General features: G+C 46.5%; 1 protein-coding gene across 6 annotated transcripts in view; it reads left to right on the forward strand.

Moving 5' to 3' along the window:
* Positions 1–2116, forward strand: part of MYT1L (myelin transcription factor 1 like) — a 161740-nt gene extending 159624 nt beyond the window's left edge. For 3 of the 6 annotated variants that reach the window (XM_087436434.1, XM_087436433.1, XM_087436435.1), the window contains exons 20-21: positions 909–1052; positions 1371–1511. In XM_087436434.1, the coding sequence (XP_087292560.1) occupies positions 909–1052; positions 1371–1511 (285 nt within the window). Of the gene's footprint in view, positions 1–908; positions 1053–1370; positions 1512–2089 lie in introns of those variants that run through there. The other 3 variants (XM_087436436.1, XM_087436437.1, XM_087436432.1) reach the window with 2 other exon arrangements.
* Positions 2117–20515: the final 18399 nt, after the last annotated feature.

The following is a 20515-nucleotide window of genomic DNA, read 5'->3' on the forward strand; positions in this document are numbered from 1 at the left end:
CCTGACACTGCCATGGGCCTGCATGCTGCTCTTGCCTGAGATTCGTGGCTCACATCTCTGTGGCCTCCAGGGAGCACAAGGCCCTTTGTCATCAGCGCTTTGACGACATTCGTCCGCACTGCATGTCTGGGTCCACTGTTGTTGTTCCTACAACCCACGCAGGTCGATCAGGACAGCTCTCCTCCCTACCTGTGTGTGAAACTGGTTGTATGAGTAAGTGCTGGTTGTCTGGTTGTAGGTGGAGGCCAGCAAGGCACCACCTAAAGCCCTTTGACCAGGGCAACAGTTAAGTTCTCCCTGGAACATTAGGGGAAGCAAGAGCAGGCCAGGAAGCCACAGCAGGCCTTCGTCTGACATAGGAGTGTAGGAATACCGTCAGGGGTGGATAAAGAGGCATCTGGCTGCCGCTGTCTGAGAAGACAGTGATGTGCCTCACAAGCGAGTTAGTATCTTAGGACTTCTGCATGGCAGAATTAGATTCAAGTCAAAAAAGAAGTGTTAGCAGCAAGTCAGTAAAACTCAAATAACTGATGTAGTCCCATCGAGCCAGTGGCGAGGACAGGACAGGAGAAGGAAACAGTCGTCATGTGACAATCTGTGCACAATGACAAGCAGAACTTTAAAGAAACTGAATAGAAGCGGACACAGCCCAGAAGGCTACCTTCCACTAGCCCATTAATCCCGCCTCAGAAAGATGAGCCGTTATAGTCCAGTTACCAAACTTTCAAGGGTGATGAATCAGAGCACAAATACCGAACACTTAAATTGACAAATTCCTAACGCTGAAGCCTTTTTACTTAAGCAAAAAGGTTCTTTCTTTGCACCGATAGACTTGTCACTCAGGGCAAGAGAGTGTGCTTCCCAAGGCTGGCCTTGTGTTACATGTTACACAAATTTGTGCATTTTAGATTACCACAATGGAGAGCAACCTGAAGACGATAGAAGAGGAGAACAAAGTAATTGAACAGCAAAATGAGTCTCTTCTTCATGAACTGGCCAACTTAAGCCAGTCTTTAATTCATAGTCTAGCTAATATCCAGCTGCCACATATGGTAAGTGACTGAGGGTGCAAGATGAGGCGTTTGGTGATCTCCACAGGGCACAGCATAAAGTAGATGTCTGTTTCTATTACTATTTTCATGTTCTTCAAACTTTGGATGTTTGTGGGTACCATCCCAAACCATAATGTTAACTGCTAGAAGCTTTGGTGGGGCTGACCCAGTGTACCCATAAGATTAAGTATGCTCTGAATAGGCCTTTTAAATATCATAAGGACAGTGGCACTATGCTGTGATACTATTTTATGCTGATGTGAATATCCTATTAAGAAAATAAAAGTTGTATATGAACTACTATTTAATATCTCGTAGGATCCAATCAATGAACAAAATTTTGATGCATACGTGACTACTTTGACGGACATGTATACAAATCAAGATCGTTATCAGAGCCCAGAAAATAAAGCCCTTCTGGAAAATATAAAGCAGGCTGTGAGAGGAATTCAGGTCTGAACAGCTGCTGTAGTGATGGAATCTTGCTTATAAAAGGATGCCTCTTGTTTTTTGCTGCTGTAATTTACCAGAAAGTGTTATATATTTATTTCTGTTTGAAACAGTGTTATGCTTACAAGACTTCATAATGATTTTATGTCTTGCTTTAAAGATAGTACCTGCAGAATAGTTTTTGAATACATTCACATTTTGTACGTTTTCATATAAGCTGACATAGTGTGATATGCCATGTAATGTTTATAGCTGCTAATGTATGCACATTTGGGGGTATATATATTTCTGAAGAGGTAAGCCGATCAAAATAAATAGAGTGTAAATTCTTTTTAATGCTTTAGTGATTAAATGTTTTAGTATTTTGGACTGAAATGGACAAAAAAAACAGCTTTGAATGATCATGCGGTGGCCCTGCAGCCACTTTTTAGACATTATCATTTTGCCTCATGTTGGAGGATTTTATGGAATTTAAGAAATACATTTTGTGTGCATATTGTTTCATAGCAAGAATTGGTTGCAAAAAATGCTTTATTTTTGAACAATGCTTGGAAATATTATGTGATTTTTTTGTTTGTTTGTTTTAGGAGGATGGTGTATGGTGGGGGCAATAAATGAGGTTTTTTGCATTCCAAGGAAATGGCATATGGATTAACTGTAAGAAATGAGATAAGTAATTTATTGTAAGACCACATCAAGCCATGGAAACTTGGCAGAAGATTCAAAGCAGCTTAAACAGCACTTTTAAATTAACTCCTGAGCATTACATGGTGTGACTGTGGGAACTTCAGCTAAGACAGGGGCTTTACAGAGGTGGACGGCGAGAAGATTTCCTTTTCCATTTTCAGTAAACTTTGGGACAACCTTCTCTTATCTTCCTGAGTTTTGTGCCCCCCTGAACTGTTATTGCAATGTGGTTTACCCAACAGAATCTGTGTGTTTTAATTTAAGCTCAAAGATAATTTAAGAGTATTTATTTCTCCTTTCCACTTTTAAAAATTATTATTGTTGTGGTTATTATTATTATTTTATATTTGGGGGATGAAAGCAAATGATTTGTACGTCTTCAAGTTACTGGACTGGATTTTCTGCAAGACTGTGGGAAAGCAGCTCAGTAAAGTGTCTCCCTCCCCCGCCACCATCTGTGGCTTGGAGTAAGCGTTGGGTTCTGTTCAGAGAACGCCTAAAATGACCTTCATGTTCTACCTTTCGTTGGAGATCGCTAACCACACAGCACTCGCATAGCCTTGTTTGGTTTGTCGTGACCTATCCTAAGAATGAATGCAATCAGATCTTAAGAGTAATGAAATCTACTTCAGCACTTTCTTGCTTTACACTAGATCGTCTTAGCCTCGTTGTACCTGGAGATTTGGTTGTTTTCTTCCAATGACTGCACTACATGTATGCATAAGACCACTTTCGATTGCCGCGTGCTCCCCGCCTGAGTAGTCCCTAGGACGACGTGTTGTGTTTTCTGATGTCAACTTGATTTACATGGAATAGCATCTCTTCCTTCCATGTCTTGATGTTATGCAGGAAGTACAAAAGTACTTTAAAATTTTGTTATGAAAAAAAAAAGATGGGTTTTGTAAAAATTAAAAAAAAATATTTTTAGCAGAACAGGACTTACAGGGTCATTGTCCCCACAGCGTGCCAGTCGATTATTTGCACTTACCTTGTCCTATATATCCGTACGGAGGTGTGCAATTCCTGGTGTCAGTAGCCTTGCGACACTGACCCTGGAAGAATTGGAGGAGGCCCTCACGGCTGACCCGATGATGTTGCTAAGGGAGATTACAGGGATCTCACAGCAAATATTCTGATACAATACTCAACCTCGGTATATATATATGTATAAATATATGTATATCCCAGCGGCACTTTATACTGCTCACTGTACAAAAGCTTACAGTTTTCCACGAGGACTTTAATAACGAGCTGGGAAAAGATTATGTAATTACCCTGGGGCTCTGCAGAGCCTTCTCTGCAGGGTGCCCTCTTTCTGTTGTGCGACTAGTTGTAGCTGCCATGCTCAGAATTGCCTTTTTGAGAGCTGAAGCAAGGTGCTTCTTGTCACCTGATGCCATGTCTGTTGTCCGTGGCCCCAGCCTCCCCGCGGGGCCCGCCGTTCGTATGGGCATATGCATTTCCCGGCCGCGTCGTGTCTGCAGCTTCCTTGCCAATATAGTAATGCTTTTAGTAGAGTAGTAGGTAGCATCAGTTTTGGATTCTTCTTGTCATCACCTATGTACAATGGAGAGGGGTTTTAAGCACAAATCTGCTGCTCATCTAACGTTGGTACATACCATCAAATCAGAAGTTGCCTGTGACTACTATATAGGGTCACAAGGTGTCACATGTAGAATGCTGACCTTTCATATGGAATTATTGTGAGTCATCAGAGTTTATTTATTATAACTTATTGTTCATATTCATTTCTAAGTTAATTTAAGTAATCATTTATGAAGACAGAATTTTGTATAAATATTTATCGTGCTCTCTGTGGAACTGAAGTTTGATTTATTTTTGTACTACACGGCATGGGTTTGTTGAGACTTTAATTTTGCTATAAATGTGTGGAATCACAAGTTACAGTGATACTTCATTTTTAAATTGTGAACTTTGTACAAATTTTGTCATGCTGGATGTTAACACATCTTACTCTCAATAAAAAAGGTGTTGCCACATCTGTCGTGCTGGGTCTCTGACAAGTCTGCGTCTTCCCTGGAGTCTGCACACGCTGTCCAGGGCCGCAGTGTCCACCAGGAGCCTTTCCCCCCAAGCCTGTCACTTTTGTTTTAAGGTTTTTAGAGGTTTAGTTCTCTACTCCAGGGCAGGTAAGAGTAAACGACTTTTTTTATTTTTATTTATTCTTTTGTGTGTGTGAGGAATATCGGCCCTGAGCTAACATCTGCCAATCCTCCCCCCCTTTTTTTTTTTCTGAGGAAGACTGGCCCTGGGCTAACATCCATGCCCATCTTCCTCCACTTTATATGGGATGCCGCCACAGCATGGCTTGACAAGCGGTGCGTCGGTGTGGCGCCCGGGATCCAAACCGGCCAACCCCAGGCTGCCGCAGCAGAGCATGCACACTTAACCGCTTGCGCCACCGGGCCGGCCCCTAAACAACTGTTTTTAAATGACGTGAGTACTTTAGTAGGCTCACTTCGTCTTCTCGTCACGTCCAAGTGCAGGTCCCTCCCCAGGACAGGGCATCCTCCTACTCGACCACAGTGCAGTCATCACACCTGATATGACGTCATCGTTATTTAATATGCCTCCATACCCAAAAGTTCCCAGTGGAACCTATAATGTCCTTCACAGGTTTCTCCCTTATCTGGCTTTGTCAAGGATCACACACTGCGTTCAGCTGTCATGTCCCTTGTCCCTTGTCCCCTTATTCCTGAGCAGGTCCTCAGCCTTCCTCTGTCTCCCAGGGCCGGATGTCTGTAAGTGTCCAGGGCGGTTGGTTTGCAGAACCTCCCTGAGTTGGCTCAGTCTGATGGCCACCGCCTGGAGCCTCTGTTTCAATGGGAGATGTCGTGTCCTTCTCAGAGTCTCACATCCGGGGCACACAAGGTCACTCACCCAGTGATTGGTGCCCTGGGTGCTTCATCATCCATGGTTACTTCCACACTGTCAGCAAGGACCACCTGTGAAACTTAAATTACCCTTCAAAGATGATTTAATGATGAATTACTCACCTTCCCATCATCTATGTTAGTGAAAGTAACCCTTTAAAATTCCAAAAATACCCTCCTATAATAGATACAATCCCTCGAAATGTAAACTTTGAGGAAGAGAACCTCATAATCTTTATTAAAGCCAAAATGTATTCCCAGTGGAGTCTTGAACTGCTCTGAGATTCACGGCCACCTGAGCCGCTCTTGCCAGTTACTGTGGTCTGGCGTTTTAAAGATTTTGTTTATTTATTTTTCCCCCCAAAGCCCCAGTAGATAGTTGTGTGTCACAGCTGCACATCCTTCTAGTTGCTGTATGTGGGACGCGGCCTCAGCATGGCCGGAGAAGCAGCGCGTCGGTGCAAGCCTGGGATCTGAACCCGGGTCGCCAGCAGTGGAGTGCGCTCACTTAACCACCAAGCCACGGGGCCGGCCCCTGGTCTGGCGTTTTATACGTGACAGCACGGTCAGCTTTATCAGCGCTGACGGAGGGGAGGGGGGACGCGTTCTGAGGATCCCATCGTGTCAGGGTCTCCAGACAGACCAGGCTCTGTCAGAGGCCTGGTCTTTAGGAACAGATAAAGGTAAGTCCGATGGTGGTGTGCCAAGAAGCTGTTGTCAGTGACTAAGTCTGTCACCTTGATTATTAAGAGCCATTTTTTCCCTTAGGAGCAATGTGGCTGAGAATTGGTATAAACATTTTGGAAAGCAGTTTAGCAATAATGTCAAAAATCTTATAAAATTCAAATTTTTGACCCAACAACTCCGGAAGTCTATTTTAGGATAGACGTGTGCTGATTGCTAAGAGCCACTCTTCACTCTGCCCAGCTATGCCTTCGGGGTCAGTGAAGGTGACCCTGGGTGGGGAGCAAACCAAGGCGGTGAGGGGTGGGTGACTGGCCTCAAGGAAGTTGATTTAATCAACAAAAAAAAGAGAAGAGAGGAGTGGGGGAAGCTGGAAAAGCAGATTAGAAAGCACATATCTCCAGGTTTAGGGCAGGAATGGGAAACGACGAGGAGCAAAGAGAAATAGTACAGGAAGCTGTGCCCTGGATCGGCTGCCCAGGGCCCTCTGTCTAAAGCGGGCCTACTGTGCACATTTTGCCCTACAAGTAACAAAATGGAAGGCTGGGATCACATTTTTCTCATCACGGACAAAGAAATGAATTTTAAAAAAATAGAAAAGCTCAGGTCTGGTGAGGATTCTAGAGGGTTTATGGGAAGAGGGCTCATGGAATACTCTGCAGTCTGTACTACCTAGCCCTCTGGGCACTGGAAGCAGAGAGGATGCAAGAACCTGGAGCAGAGAGGGCAGGAGACTAGTGCTGTGCCGGGGGAGCTGCTGCGGTGGGCCGGCCACTGATTCCATCAGGTGAGTTCACTTGGAGCCCCACCACCCCCCACCCATTACCAGGAAAGTGAGACCCTGTCCATTTCCCACTCCCTCCTCCTTAGGACATAGTTTCTCTGGGAACATTAGAAGCCCTTAGCCCCTAACATGGCTGATGTATGGTTTCTCTGAATTCCCACCAAATGCCCGCTTCCCTGCACACAGTTAGGTTGAGGCTATTTCTGCTGGAGGAAGACTCATGAGTAGTTAGGGTCCCTGTCAGCAAAACCTCTCCCTCCACTTCCTCCACTCCAGTCAATGTGGACAGAGATTGACGTGGCACCTCAACACAGCAGAGTAATGCAAGAGAGCCCAGGGTCTTAAGCAATTTAAAATATAGATTAAGGAAAAAAATCAAACTTTTATACTTTGTCTTTGTATTTCAATTGCAATAACACCCAAAAAAGCTATTGGTCACTGTACAGACTGTGAATGAAATGGAGAAACACCATAAAGATCAAATCCCACCTCATACATGCAGATAGAACAAGCTTATCTTACAACAACAAGACGGGCACAGCCAGCTCTGTGTTCTGTATATAACACAGTGGCCTATACCGAGGCCTCCAAGTTGATCCCAAGAAGACCTGACTGACTTACGGGAAAACACCAGAATATCCTCTGCTTCGGCAGATTAGAGTCATCTCTGGTCTCTACTCTCATCCCTAATTCCAAATTTTCTTCTCTTTCTTTTTTTTGTCTACATATTTTTTCTTCCTATAGTACTGTCTATATCCTTTAAGTTGTCTCAAATCATTTTTTGAGCAGGGCAAGATAAAATAAACAAGGATAGGCCTTGTAGGGAAGGAGAAAAAGCTTTTTCCTTCTACCCTCCTAGGTTCCCAACTGGGTCTCTGTAACAAAAGATCAAAAAGGGAAAAGCATGCAAATTTATTTAATATTATATGACATGGGAGCCTTCATAAGGAAATGAAGATCCAAAGAAGTGCTTAGGCCTGAACATTTTTATGCTGGGTTTGTTGAAGAGTCGACAGTCATGGAGAAATGTGATAGGACAGAGGGGGTTGATCTCAGCGTGGTCAACTGCGGAGATGTAGGAAGGCTGCTCGTTAGGTTCCCCTCAGTGCCCTGCCATCTGGGGATCAGGATGCGCCTTTCCTCTGGGCAGAGGGAGGGCACCTCTCACATGAGGTCTGTGATCTGCTTCAGGGGGAAGCCAGAGAGCCCTTCCCACACCTGCCCTTCCCCAAATCCCTCCAGCCTAAGACGTTCAATATGCCAAAGTGCTGTGTTTTGGGATAGCATGCTCTGAACCCCATGATTAAGTACAAACAAGCATAGGTGTGTGCATGTGTGTGTGAATGGCATGTAAAGAAGGGAGATCAATCAAACAGAAAAGGGAAGAGAGAAGAAGGCAGATGAGAGACTCATAAAATAAGAATTACATCTTAGAGCTTGAAAAGGGAAATAGCATTGGGTAAATCGCAGCAATCTGTAGTTTAGTAAGTATCCAAGAACTGTTGTTCTCAGGGCTCATGCTGCAACTGTGTTCTATGGCTAATCAGGCAGAATGTCACGCCAAGCTCAGCTTCTTTTCCCAAGGAAGGCGGTCAGCCTTGCCCAGCACCGCCCTGTCCTGAGCCAGACTGACCTGCACTTGCTCGTCCCGCATCTACCCTCTTCATTTCTGAGAAGAAAAAAGCTGTGTTCCTCACTGCTGCTCTCAAATATCCTGAATGGAGCAGATGCTCTAAGGTTGGAAGTCAAATAACTCAATGAAGGGATTATGCATTCGTTTTTCAAAACACTACCTGACTGCAAGCAAACTTCTCAAAAAATTGATCCTAAGTGTGTGTCAGGGTGTTATTGGCTCATTAACAAGGGACCCGGGAAAGAGACCAGAGCGCGAGCTATAACGGTTCATTCCCAGGGCTGTAAAGCATCGCGTCTTTATCAGGGGCCAGGATAAAATCTGGGAGTGCTGACCTGGCCCCTAAATCAGAAATAAGGGGCAATGGCTCCGTGGTCCCTGGGCAATGACACCCCAACCCCCCACTCCAGACCAGCCAGCTGGTCAAGAATGCAAGCAACAGTGCTCTTAGCACAGGAAGCTAACAAAAACAATGAAGCCTCTAATAAAAACTACTAGTATTATGGTTTTACTTTTTCTCATGTTTGAAACAATTTTTTCTTTCTCATGTGTGAGGCATAAACGGGAGGTATTAAACTTATTCTCTTCGTTTGATATGTGGGGACAAAAACGGTGCCCAAGACCACTTGGGGGAGCAGGTGAGAGAAGTGACACTAGCATCTGATGCATATTGGCCCCTGAGCCAGGTTGTTTACATGCTTATCTCCTTGTAGGGTCCCCCCCCCCCAGAGCAATCTCCACCCAGAAATCAGTTTCATTGAGGCTTATCTGTGGCGAGAACACGTCCTGGACAGCAGCTCATCCTAACTAGGAGAGTCGTGGAGCATCTAGGGTAGGGGAGGCCCCTCTTCCTCTCCTCGTGCTCCCAGATGGGGGAGGACTTCTGCTCCCCACCTGGAGGGGACGGCAGTGGATCTGACATGATGCTCTCTCTCTCCTCTCCTAGGAATGACCTCATTAAAGAGAGGCGCAGCTCTAGGACATTAGAATTCAAGTATAGTCACGCACCACATCATGACATTTTGGTCAACAAGGGACCGCATAGATGACGGTGGTCCCATAGATTAGTCCCAAAGAGCCTAGGTGTGTAGGAGGCTGTACTTTCTAGGTTTGTGTAAGTACACTCTATGATGTTCACACTACGATGAAATTTCCTAACGACACGTTTCTCAGAACATATCCCCATGGTTAAGTGACGCATGACTGTAGATGCATCTTACATCTCCACTTAAGACATGGCCCATCAAGAAAGGAAGATTAAGAAAAGAATGCAGCACTCCTCAAGTTTAAAGTCCTTTATAACGTAAGAGCTAGTCAGAGGTCTTTAGGAGGAATCTAAATTTCCTTAGAAGGAATTTAGTGCAGAGGTTAATGGGGGGACGAAGCAGTCTGGGTGGGGGTGCTGATGTAGGATAGGAAAAGATAGTTTCCCTCTATCCTTCTAAGTTCCTGACTAGGGCCCCTGAAACAAAAGATAGGTTAACAAGAGAAAAAGAAACAGAAGTCTATCAACATGTGTATTCATGTACACATGGAAGACACCCAGGGAAATGAGGAACTCAAACAGGGGGTTTAGAATTCAGGTTGAATACCATCTTCAGTGAAATCAAAGAGAGATGGGTGTGGGGGAGGCCAGTAATGGGAGGGGTCCAGGTTAGGTGTAACCCACAATCATTTTATGCTCAGAAGCGCTGTGCTTTGTCCCCAAGGCAGGACCAAATGGATTGGTCTCTGGAAGCAGAAGGGATGGCCTTGGGAAGAGATGTTATCAACAGAAGACATGTGAGAAGACAGATCACGTTTCCAAGGCAAGGTAGTCAGAGAAAGCCTGGCTGTTCCTGTTACAATGCAAGTGAACTAGGTTTAGCTTAGGGCTCCACGAACATAATTACACCACTGGAAGGCAGTTACTCATTCACACCTTTTAGCAGGTATCTGTCTAAAATTAGCAGTTGGTGTGATTCTTAACCGTTTTTGTTAAATTGTCTAAAAAGCAGAAGGTGGAGTGATTTTCTTAGTAAACCAAGAGAGTTATTGAGTACCAGAGACCTAGTTCAAGCCGTAGTTGCTAAAAAATAAATCCATTACCCTGATAATGGCTATTAAAATGAAACTCAATAAAAACTAATACTGGCCAGAACATGTAGCTTTACATCTTTTAAAATAGATTTACTCCTAAAAAAAATTGTAACTCATATTATAACTACTTTCAGCACAAAATTCGAGATTCATTCTTATGGAAGGAATTTGGCTGAGAGATGATAAAAATATATGAATTCAGGAAATTTGTTTAGATCATATTTAAAGGAATATGTATCATTTCCAAATTTTGATATAGCAGTCCTACATTGTACCCTCTATTAAATTCTAATGCATACAAGTTTACTTTTCTGGAAATATCTATTTCTGGAAAATGTGAGTCTCCCTTTTTAGGGATAATTGAAAACAAGGGAATAGGAAGAAAGATTACAGGTCAAGAGTTATCAAATATCAAATGAAGGCAGATGTATATTTTTGAAATTCAGCATTGGAGGTACATTTGTCTCTGGAGGAGACTGGACCTCAGTCCTCAAAGAGGGTCACTGGGTCCATGGTGGGACCTGGGCAGTAGGAATTGATCACTTGACTGGAATGCCACACACAAAAAAGGATGTCTTCATGCTGAAGCTATTAGCAAAATATTCGTAAAATGCCGTTGGTACCCTCTGTTTCTCATCATGTTATATCTATTTCATTTTAGTGACTGTTGAAAATATAAGGTCTTCCAGTCTTTCTATCTTATTTTTTCATACAATATTCTTCAAATTCATTTATTTATTTTATTTTTATGAGGAAGATCAGCCCTGAGATGACATCCGTGCTAATCCTCCGCTTTTTGCTGAGGAAGACCGGCCCTGAGCTAACATCTATTGCCAATCCTCCTCCTTTTTTTTTCTTTTTTCCCTTTTTCTCCCCAAAGCCCCAGTAGATAGTTGTATGTGAAAGTTGCACATCCTTCTAGTTGCTGTATGTGGGACGTGGCCTCAGCGTGGCCGGACAAGCGGTGCGTCGGTGCGCGCCCAGGATCCGAACCCCGGGCCGCCAGTAGCGCAGCGTAACCGCTAAGCCAGGGGGCCGGCCCCTCATATTCATTAAGTTATATTAAGGTGGTTCAGAAACACGGCCCTTGGAATAGGGCAAATCCATAAAAGGATCCATGTGATAATGCCACCATCACAACATAGAAGCTTGAGAGATGTGAAGGGTTGGAAAATCTGGCAAGTTCGCTCTTGGGCGATGGACTTGGGCATTTGGAAGACTGCCTCCATTTCCTACACTTATTTTGACTAGGGTATTACGTTTCCCATTGGAAATTATTATGGAATAAATGGTAGTGTCCCCCAAAAGTCATATGTTGTAACCCTAACCCCCAATGTGATGGTGTTAGGAGGTGGGGCCTTTGGAATTGATTAGGTCACGAGGGTGGAGCCCTCATGATGGGATCAGTGCCTGTATAATCCTCTCCCTCTCTCTCTCTCCAACATGTGAGCATACAGATGGCCAGCTGCAAACCAGGAGGCAGGTTCTCTCTAGACACTGGATCAGCCAGCGCCTCGATCTTGGACTCCCAGCTTTCAGGTCTGTGAGAAATAAATTTCTATTATTTAAGCCACCCTGTCTATGGTATTCTGTCATTGCAGCCCAAACTGACTAAGACAGAAATTTTAATGTCAAAATAAAAAATGTGAACTTTCTCCTTCTCTGCACAGTGACCATTTATCTTAGAATTTGAGGGTTGATAGTGATTTCACATACAGAATGTCTGTGAGGAAAGTACCCAAAGTTCTCGGAAGACTAGTCTTAAAACAACCACAAGTTTTTTGCAATAATAAACAATTTTCCCTTTTAATTTGACTGTAGACAGCACACAAGCTCCTTACACACAAAAATGCTCAGGTGACAAAATTTCATAACTGATTTTTAGGTTGATTTGGGGGATGGGAAGAGATTTGGCATAAGTAATAAACCAGTTGGATTTTTTTTTTCCATTGAACAGAAGTATGTTCCTGGTCACAGACACATCAAAGGCACTAAAGAGAGAGATAGATCAGCAACAAAAAGATCCAGAAAACCAGAGACTAATTTTCATAGGTGTTACCTGCTCTCTTGGAGCTACACTTGCTTGCGCCAGCTGTCAGAGTTGTCTTGATTTTCTTCCCTGAGCATCTCCATGTAAAGCTTGCTTTCCACTCTCATTTGTTTCCCTCTTTTTCTGGCACTGATGTGACCAGATTTGCCAATTACAATATAACAACCGGGTCTCCTGCTTCTCCTCTCCTGTCTTCAGTGTTGGAGCGTCTCTGCAGTTCTGTCGAGATGTTCAACTTGCCACTGCTTGGTGAGTTACATGCCACCATTTGCTAAGTTGCCAAAAATGTTTACTGGAATCCAGTGAAGTGTTGACTCAAAAATATTCTTAAACTCTTTAGGCTTATCTGATGCAAAGTATGAGAGATTCGCCCATGGTCACATTTTTAAAATTCTTTTATTCCTGCAGAACAAAGGGAGAATCCTCTTTCACTTTCCAGTCTAGAAAGTCTTCCATAAGTCTGGATTTGAAGCCTGATCTGTCTCATTTTCCGATAAACGAAATGGTTAGGTTTCTTAGCCCCCGCAAGGCTGCCTCACCTCTAATCTTTGGTCCTCCTCGAGACAGGCGTCCTCAATTCGTTATCCTTAATGCACCCCACCTTCCTGATACAAAACTATGTTCATTAGCTCTGGCAAGCTTTTCCCAAGACCTGGCTGCTTGTAGAATGAGCTTGCGAATTAGATTTAAGCTAGGATAGGCTTGGGGCCGTCCCTGTGCCGTAATGGTTAAGTGCGCACACCCCGCTGCTGGAGGCCAGGCTTCCGATCCCGGGCGCAAACCAATGCACCGCTTGTCAGGCCATGCTGTGGCGGCGTCTCTTATAAAGTAGAGGAAGATGGGCACGGATGTTAGCCCAGGGCCAGTCTTCCTCAGCAAAAAGAGGAGGATTGGCATGGATGTTAGCTCAGGGCTGATCTTCCTCACCAAAAAAAAAAAATTAGTATATGCTTGTAAGAATTTAAGAGCAGAGTGGTGAGGACCAATGGATAAGTAGGCTGAATTCTTGGCTTGAAGTGGCTAGGGTGATAAGTAGTATTGCTTTTGAGGAAAAACACTGTGAGTGAAGACCACAGGCCTATGTTCACTCATCGCTTGGCTTGGCACAATCTAAGAGAAATCTCAATTTAAGGGACTGCAGGCCAAGCCCCCAGCTGTGTTTCATTAACCCATGAACCCATCACTGGGTGCCATGCATTCATTCTGGGTGGTGTGGGAGATCAGAGCATGCCATCCCAAACATGCCTCTTTGGAATCAGGATTATTTTGACACTGGAGAAGCTCTAAAGACAGAGCATAAGTTTCCCTTTTGTAAGGGCACTTTACTGCTGAGAGAAACTTCCATACCGAGGGGGTCTCCCTCTCTGAGCAGGAAGAGGAGGATGAATCATCAGAGACTCTCACGGTTGGAGAAGGCTAGACCTAAATCTGCACCAAACCTGACCCTGTTTACATATCTGGTCACCCTGCCACCACAGCCTGCTTTCTCCGATTTCCCTGAAGGTAGTATTTAAGCCTGAATTCTAAGCCACTTCTTTGAGACTTACTCATTTCCCTGGGTGTCTCCCACATATACGTGACATATTTTGTTGTTAGTGCCCTGAGTCAATCCCAGTGGCAGATCTCTCAGCATCACAGCAACAGGCAGCCCTCACAGTATGACAACCGACAGATGGTGGTGGGGTTCCCTGACCGGAAAATGAACCCGGCCCGGGACGGTGAGAGCATTGGATCTTAACCACTAGACCACCAACGCTGGCTGTACGGAAGTACACTTGTTGATAAACTTCTGTTTTTCTCTTGTTCATCTGTCTTTTGTTACAGGGGCCCAGGCGAGAACATGGAAGGGCAGAGGGAAAATCATCTGTCCTCCCCTACAAGGGGAACAGGCTGTGTCTTGGAATCCTGAAATAATCAGGTTCAATACACACTCTGAAGGTGAGCCTAAGAACACAGTATTTATGGAGAAGCCAAAGAAATTCTTTTTTTTTTTTTTTGTGAGGAAGATCGGCCCTAAGCTAACATCTGCCAATCCTCCTCTTTTTGCTGAGGAAGACTGGCCCTGGGCTAACATCTGTGCCCATCTTCCTCCACTTTATATGGGACGTCGCCACAGCATGGCCTGACAAGCGGTGTATCGGTGTGCGCCCAGGATCCGAACCGGCGAACCCCGGGCCACTGCAGCAGACCGCGTGCACTTAACTGCTTGCGCCACCGGGCCGGCCTGCCAAAGAAATTCTACTCTATCCCTGGTTCTTTGCAGCAGACGGTGGCCCTGGAACAAGGATCCTTTGGCTCATCTACTGAGAGCTTGTTAGGATTTTTCTCAAGCAATAAGGCATGAAAGCCCACAGACGCTGGGCACCCTCTTTACATACACAAGCCTTGGTTCCACTTTCAGGCCTTTGGGGTCACCGTCAATACCTGTCCTCTATCAGGTGCTCCCCATCCACAGCTCATAAGTGCTTCCTACACTTATTCCTTCCAGAACATTCTTAAGGTGATGGAGCAGGGAGGGGTACAGTGCATTCCACCCAAAGACCAGAGTTCTACCAAGGTGCAGGTGAGAGGGAGATCAAGGCTGGATCTGCCTGGTTGGAAGTGTAAATGACCCAGCAGAGTCTCTCTGGAGTGTCTGGGGGTGCACCCCGTCTGTGCACCTTAACAGCTCTCAGCGTGAGGACAAATGCAAGTTAAAAACTAGAGGCTTAATTCCCCCTGTGGAAGATGAGGGAAGCAACTTCCCATTCCCCTTTTCTTTCAGAAAGTCTTTCTCTGTCCTTTTCAAATGTATGTAAATGTTTTTAATGGCTAAAATAAGCCTCTGCCCCTCACCAGTCAGCAGTTTCCTCAAGGCCCTGAGGGCATCTCTTTGAAAGGTGATCATCAGGGACAGGGCGTCCACCTTCTGGTTTCCTGGGAGGAGCCAGCCTTCCTGGTCACCTGACTCTAAACTACAATGGGTTGTATCCACTTGGCTCTGTAAATGCCCAGATTTCCCAACTTTGCCATCTATTAGCAGGTTTCCTGTGATGCCATCACGTCCTGGCTTAATGGTGTGGGGTAGGAAATACTGTCGCTCTATCCTCCCAGGTTCGATGGCTGGGTCTGTGAGATAAACGGACAGCAGGAAGGTTAACAGGAGAAAAGGTACACACGTTTGTTAATTTTTAACATTACCTGCACAGGGACTTCACAGGGAAAAAATGAGCGACCCAAAGTTAGTGACATTTGAGAACTTAAACACCCTCTTCCTAGGGAGGAGAGAGGATGAGGGCCTGTAGGGGAGAGTCAACAGTTTCTAAGAAGATGACAGGGCCCTTAGAACAGATGATGGATGTGACAGTTTGTGACACTTGTCAGGGGGTGGGGTCGACTTTCAGTCTCCTCTCCAGTGGACAGAGTCAATCTTCCTGGTGGGTGAAACTCCCGGGAGAGACTGATGACAACGGAGTTCCTTTTGGAGGACCTGTCCTTAGGCAAATGAAGGGGAGCAGAATATGCCGCCTGGAAATGTGCCGCTTTGGCAGATAGACGATTTTGAGCTGAAGGCAACCAACACCCAGCCCACTCAGACTTCCCAGATGACTTTTACCAGGTACTGAGTGCCAGGCGTCCGTCACCGGGTTCCGAGTGCGCGCACCCCAGGGGTCCTTCACCCGGTTGCGAGTGCGCGCACCCCAGGCGTCCTTCAGCCGGTTTCGAGTGCGCGCACCCCAGGCGTCCTTCAGCCGGTTCCGAGTGCGCGCACCCCAGGCGTCCTGCAGCCGGTTCCGAGTGCGCGCACCCCAGGCGTCCTGCAGCCGGTTCCGAGTGCGCGCACCCCAGGCGTCCTGCAGCCGGTTCCGAGTGCGCTCACCCCAGGCGTCCTGCAGCCGGTTCCGAGTGCGCGCACAGCAGGCGTCCTTCACCGGGTTCCAAGTGCGCGCACCCCAGGCGTCCTCCACCGGGTTCCGAGTGCGCGCACCCCAGGCGTCCTCCACCGGGTTCCGAGTGCGCGCACCCCAGGCGTCCTGCAGCCGGTTCCGAGTGCGCGCACCCCAGGCGTCCTGCAGCCGGTTCCGAGTGCGCGCACCCCAGGCGTCCTGCAGCGGGTTCCGAGTGCGCGCACAGCAGGCGTCCTTCACCGGGTTCCGAGTGCGCGCACCCCAGGCGTCCTCCACCGGGTACAGAGTGCCAGGCATCTTTCCCTGGCCCTGGAAGGCGGTGATGGGCTGTTGGAGTAAAGCCTCGCCTGTGCCCAGACGGCCAGCAGGTTGCGTGTGGACAAGGAACCTTATGAGGACTGAGGAGCCTGCTGAGGCCGTGGGCCCGAGTGGAACCTTGGCCCTGCAGAGGCCACGTGAGGAACTGCTTAGGGCCAAGCCCCAGACGTATTCGAACAGAATTAGGACGCTAACTCAAGTAAACAGGTGATCAAAGCCTTGAAAGGCTAAGCCATACTCACAGGTATATTAATTTTAGTCTAAAACAGCTGTAAGTGCTATACTTAGTCATCTGAATTTTTGAATTTTAAATTTAGAAAAGAGTCTTAGATAATCTAATGTGCTGCACTGTGACTTACTGACCTCAGCTTCAAGATAAGTGGGTCGCAGGAAACGGTGCTGGATGGGGTTACAACTAAACACTGGCGGATATTTATCAAAGTGAACAGCTTTAATTTTGGAAGAACTGATTCTTACCCCCTTTATCTATGAAGTTACCTTCCAGTTGGTGACAATAAAATGACACCATGAGCTTATGGCTGTGCCTTTATTCTGGAGTGGAGGGTTTCTGACAGTCCTTACAAGAGGAAGAGGACCAAACACGTACCTGTGTGCTTATCTGGAGATAGAGACGAACACCAGTGTGTGAGTCTGTGTGTCTGCATGTGCCGCTTTACATGATGACTGTCCAATGGCTTCGTCCATGACCAAATCCTGGTCACAGAGCCGAAGGCCAACACAAAGCACAGAGAAGCCTCGTATAATCGTATGTTCCTAAACACTTTCTCCAACAGAGCACGGAGTTCTGATCAGTGGAATATCGGTGTCCCAAAGAGCAAAGCACCACAAACTGGGCAGCTTAAAACAACAGAAATTTTTTCTCTCACAGTTCTGGAGGCAGACATCTGGAATCCAGGTGTGGGCAGGGCTGCGCTCCCTCTAACACTTCTAGGGGAGGACCCTTCCTGCCTCTCCCAGCTTCTGGTGCCCCAGATGTCCCTTGGCTGGTGGCTGCATCACTCTAGTCTCTGTCATTTTCACATGGCTGCCTCCCTCCGTGTGTGTCCTCACATGGTGTTCTCATCTATCTGTGTCTCCTCTTCTCATAAGGACCCCAGTCACAGTTGATCAGGGCTCCTCCCAAAGACCTCATCTTAACTTGATCACATCTGCAAAGACCCTATTTCCAAAAACGGTCACATTCATAGGTTCCAAGGTTAGGACTTCAACCTGTCTTTTCGGGAAACAGTTCAACGCAACGCAAGTGGAATGGCCATCCCTAATGTGTGTGTGGTCATCCTTTAGACTGGGGCCATAAGAGCCTGAATTTATCAATCCTGCAGCTTATCAAGCTGGAAATGGCTTGAAGTTTTGAAGGAACGCCTAATGAATGACAAGATCTAGAGTCAGGGTGAATAAAGAATTGACCCTTAAAAAAAGAATGGGCTGGACCCTGGCTGAGCCCCACATGCCCAGGCCCACTGGGGGTTGTTGGAGCAAGTAACTAGCGGCCTGCACTTGTGAAGCCACATGAAGTCAGGCTCTGGGCGTCCACGTGGTAGGTGCCCTCAGGCCCTATTAAGAACATTTATGCCTCCAGTCAGCCTTGCCCTGGCCTGGGCCCCCAAGACTCCTGCCCTCTGCAGGGCACTGCCCTGGCTCTGCTCAGGCTGTATCCTCTTCCAGGGGGAGGGTGCTGCAGGTCAAGGAACATGCCCACCTGGAGCCGATGCCTCACCATGTTCTAAGAACCCTGCAGTCTCCTTCCCAAAGCATGCCAAGCCCACCTCCAGGGCCTGTGCATGCACCCTAGGCCCAAGGGGGGCTGTTACATGTTGAGGGCAGTGTGATGAAGCCTGGTTGATGGGCTGGGAGGGAACATCCCACCATAAGCCGGGTGGAAAGAGAAGGCCCCAGCTGGAGTCTCCATTTGTGCTCTGGGCCTGACAAAAGCCAGGGGTTCCTACCCCAATAATATTGTCCCAGATCCTGCCATTGCAGCTCAGGGGCCTCAAGACCACTTTTAGGTTCAACGATTCGCTGTACTCAACAAAGCTGTTGTATTCACAGTTAAGGTTTCTTACAGTGAAAGGGCACAGATTGCATTGATAAATTGTCAACGGAAAAAGGTGCAAAGGCTGAGTCGAGGAGAGACCCCACAGGAGCTTCCAGCTCATCTCCCAGGGGAGCCTGACGTCCCCAGACTTGGGGACACCACCCGGCCTGCCCTCCTGAGAAGGCCTGTGAGACTCTGCTCACGCTTAATTTTCTGCCAAACACACCTCTAGGCCCTGCAGTGTCTCCAGACTTTGAACAGCCCTACGGGCTATGTATGAGTTCCTGTGGCTGCCGTGACAAAGTACCCCAAACTGGGTGACTCCACACAACAGAAATTTATTCTCTCTCAGTTCTGGAGGACGGAAGTTCAAGATCAAGGTGTCAATAGGGTCGTGCTCCCTCTGAAGACTCAAGAAGAGGCTACTTCCTGCCTCTTCCAGCTTCAGTGCTGCCAGCAATCTTTGGGGTTCCTTGGTTTGTAGGTGCATCACTCCACTCTCTGTCTCCGTCATCACATGGCCATTCTGTGTGCGTCTTTGTTCACATCATCTTCCCTCTTTTTATAAGGACACTAGTAGCATTGGATCAAGGTGCTGCCTGACTCCAGTACAACCTCACCCTAACTAATTACATCGCAACAATCCTATTTCCAGATAAGGTCACGTTCTCAGGTACTGGGGGGTAGGACTTCAACATGTCTTTTTGGGGGATGTGACTCAACCCATAGCAGGCTGCCAGGACCCTAATCCCACAAGAGCACCTATCCAGGGAAACTCCACCAGTTAGTGAAGATGCCAGGGTAGCCACAGCATTCGTTTAAGCTGCAGTCACCAACTAGAAATCGTTAATACTCTGGTTGCAGAAATATTTATTTAAACAAGCCATTGTTGAGATCCACAATAATTGAGTTGGGAAATTAAAATAAAATCAACCGGTACTCTGAGTCCGTGGCTCTCTAAACAGAATAACAACAGAAACAACAGAAAAGCTTGAACTTGTGACTTGTGCTGTGAGTATCAAAGTCGGAGATTTAGGCCGAGGAGGAAAGCTGGATCTTGGCAAAGATTGCTTTTTAGTTAATGTCTTTGTTTCCACCATTTTCAGTACAGTATTTCACATGGTATGTTCTCAAAATATAGCCATCAATCCACGTGGCTCCAAAGACAAAATTATCAGCAAGAAAAACAAGAAAAATTGGTTAACACACAGACCCCTTGCAGGGTCTCCACAAGGCCCTGGCCACTTTGTTTCCTAACATGGGAGTGACGGCGTGGCCCGCTGGTCTTCCTCGCCCTGCATGAGCTCGAGTCCTCGTCTCAGGGTAGTCGGGAGCTCCTGTGGGGAAGGAAGGCCAGGCTGATGGTAACGTCCTGCTAGTTGTGACCCCGCCAAAGGGAAGGACATGATTAAGTCCTAGAATAGTATTTATGTCTCTCCTACCACGGTTTTATTGCCTTGTGGTGTGGAGTGTGGTTTGGGTATGAAATCACAAAGTTTCCATATTATGAAAATTACTGTGGACCAAAGAAGGTAATGCCACTGAAGATCCTGACGGCTGCCTTTACTAGTAAGCGAGACGATTAAGTGACTCCCAGGCCGAGAGTTCAGAAATGTGGAGGTGAAGTCATTTGGCACACGAGGGCTTAGCTGAGAAGGAACATTTGATTTTCTAGAAAAGCACAGGCTGGCAGAGTGGAACACTTGTACTAATGACCCTTGTCTGCAGCGCCAACCCAATGAGACCCCTAATCATTTTTAGCCCTTGTGGCAGTCCTGGGGGATAGGATTCCCGCTTCACGAAGGAGGATTCTGAGGTTCTGAGTGCTCAGTTTGTCCGAAGTCAGGCAGTTGATAACTGTCGGAGCTGAACTGGAACCATCTCTGGTTCCAGACTCTGTGCCCCTCCAACCCAAGCACAGCTTCCCACACGGAAACCCTT

Source organism: Ceratotherium simum, chromosome 11, assembly GCF_057802395.1.
Source record: "Ceratotherium simum simum isolate JZ-2026a chromosome 11, ASM5780239v1, whole genome shotgun sequence".
NCBI lineage: Eukaryota > Metazoa > Chordata > Mammalia > Perissodactyla > Rhinocerotidae > Ceratotherium > Ceratotherium simum.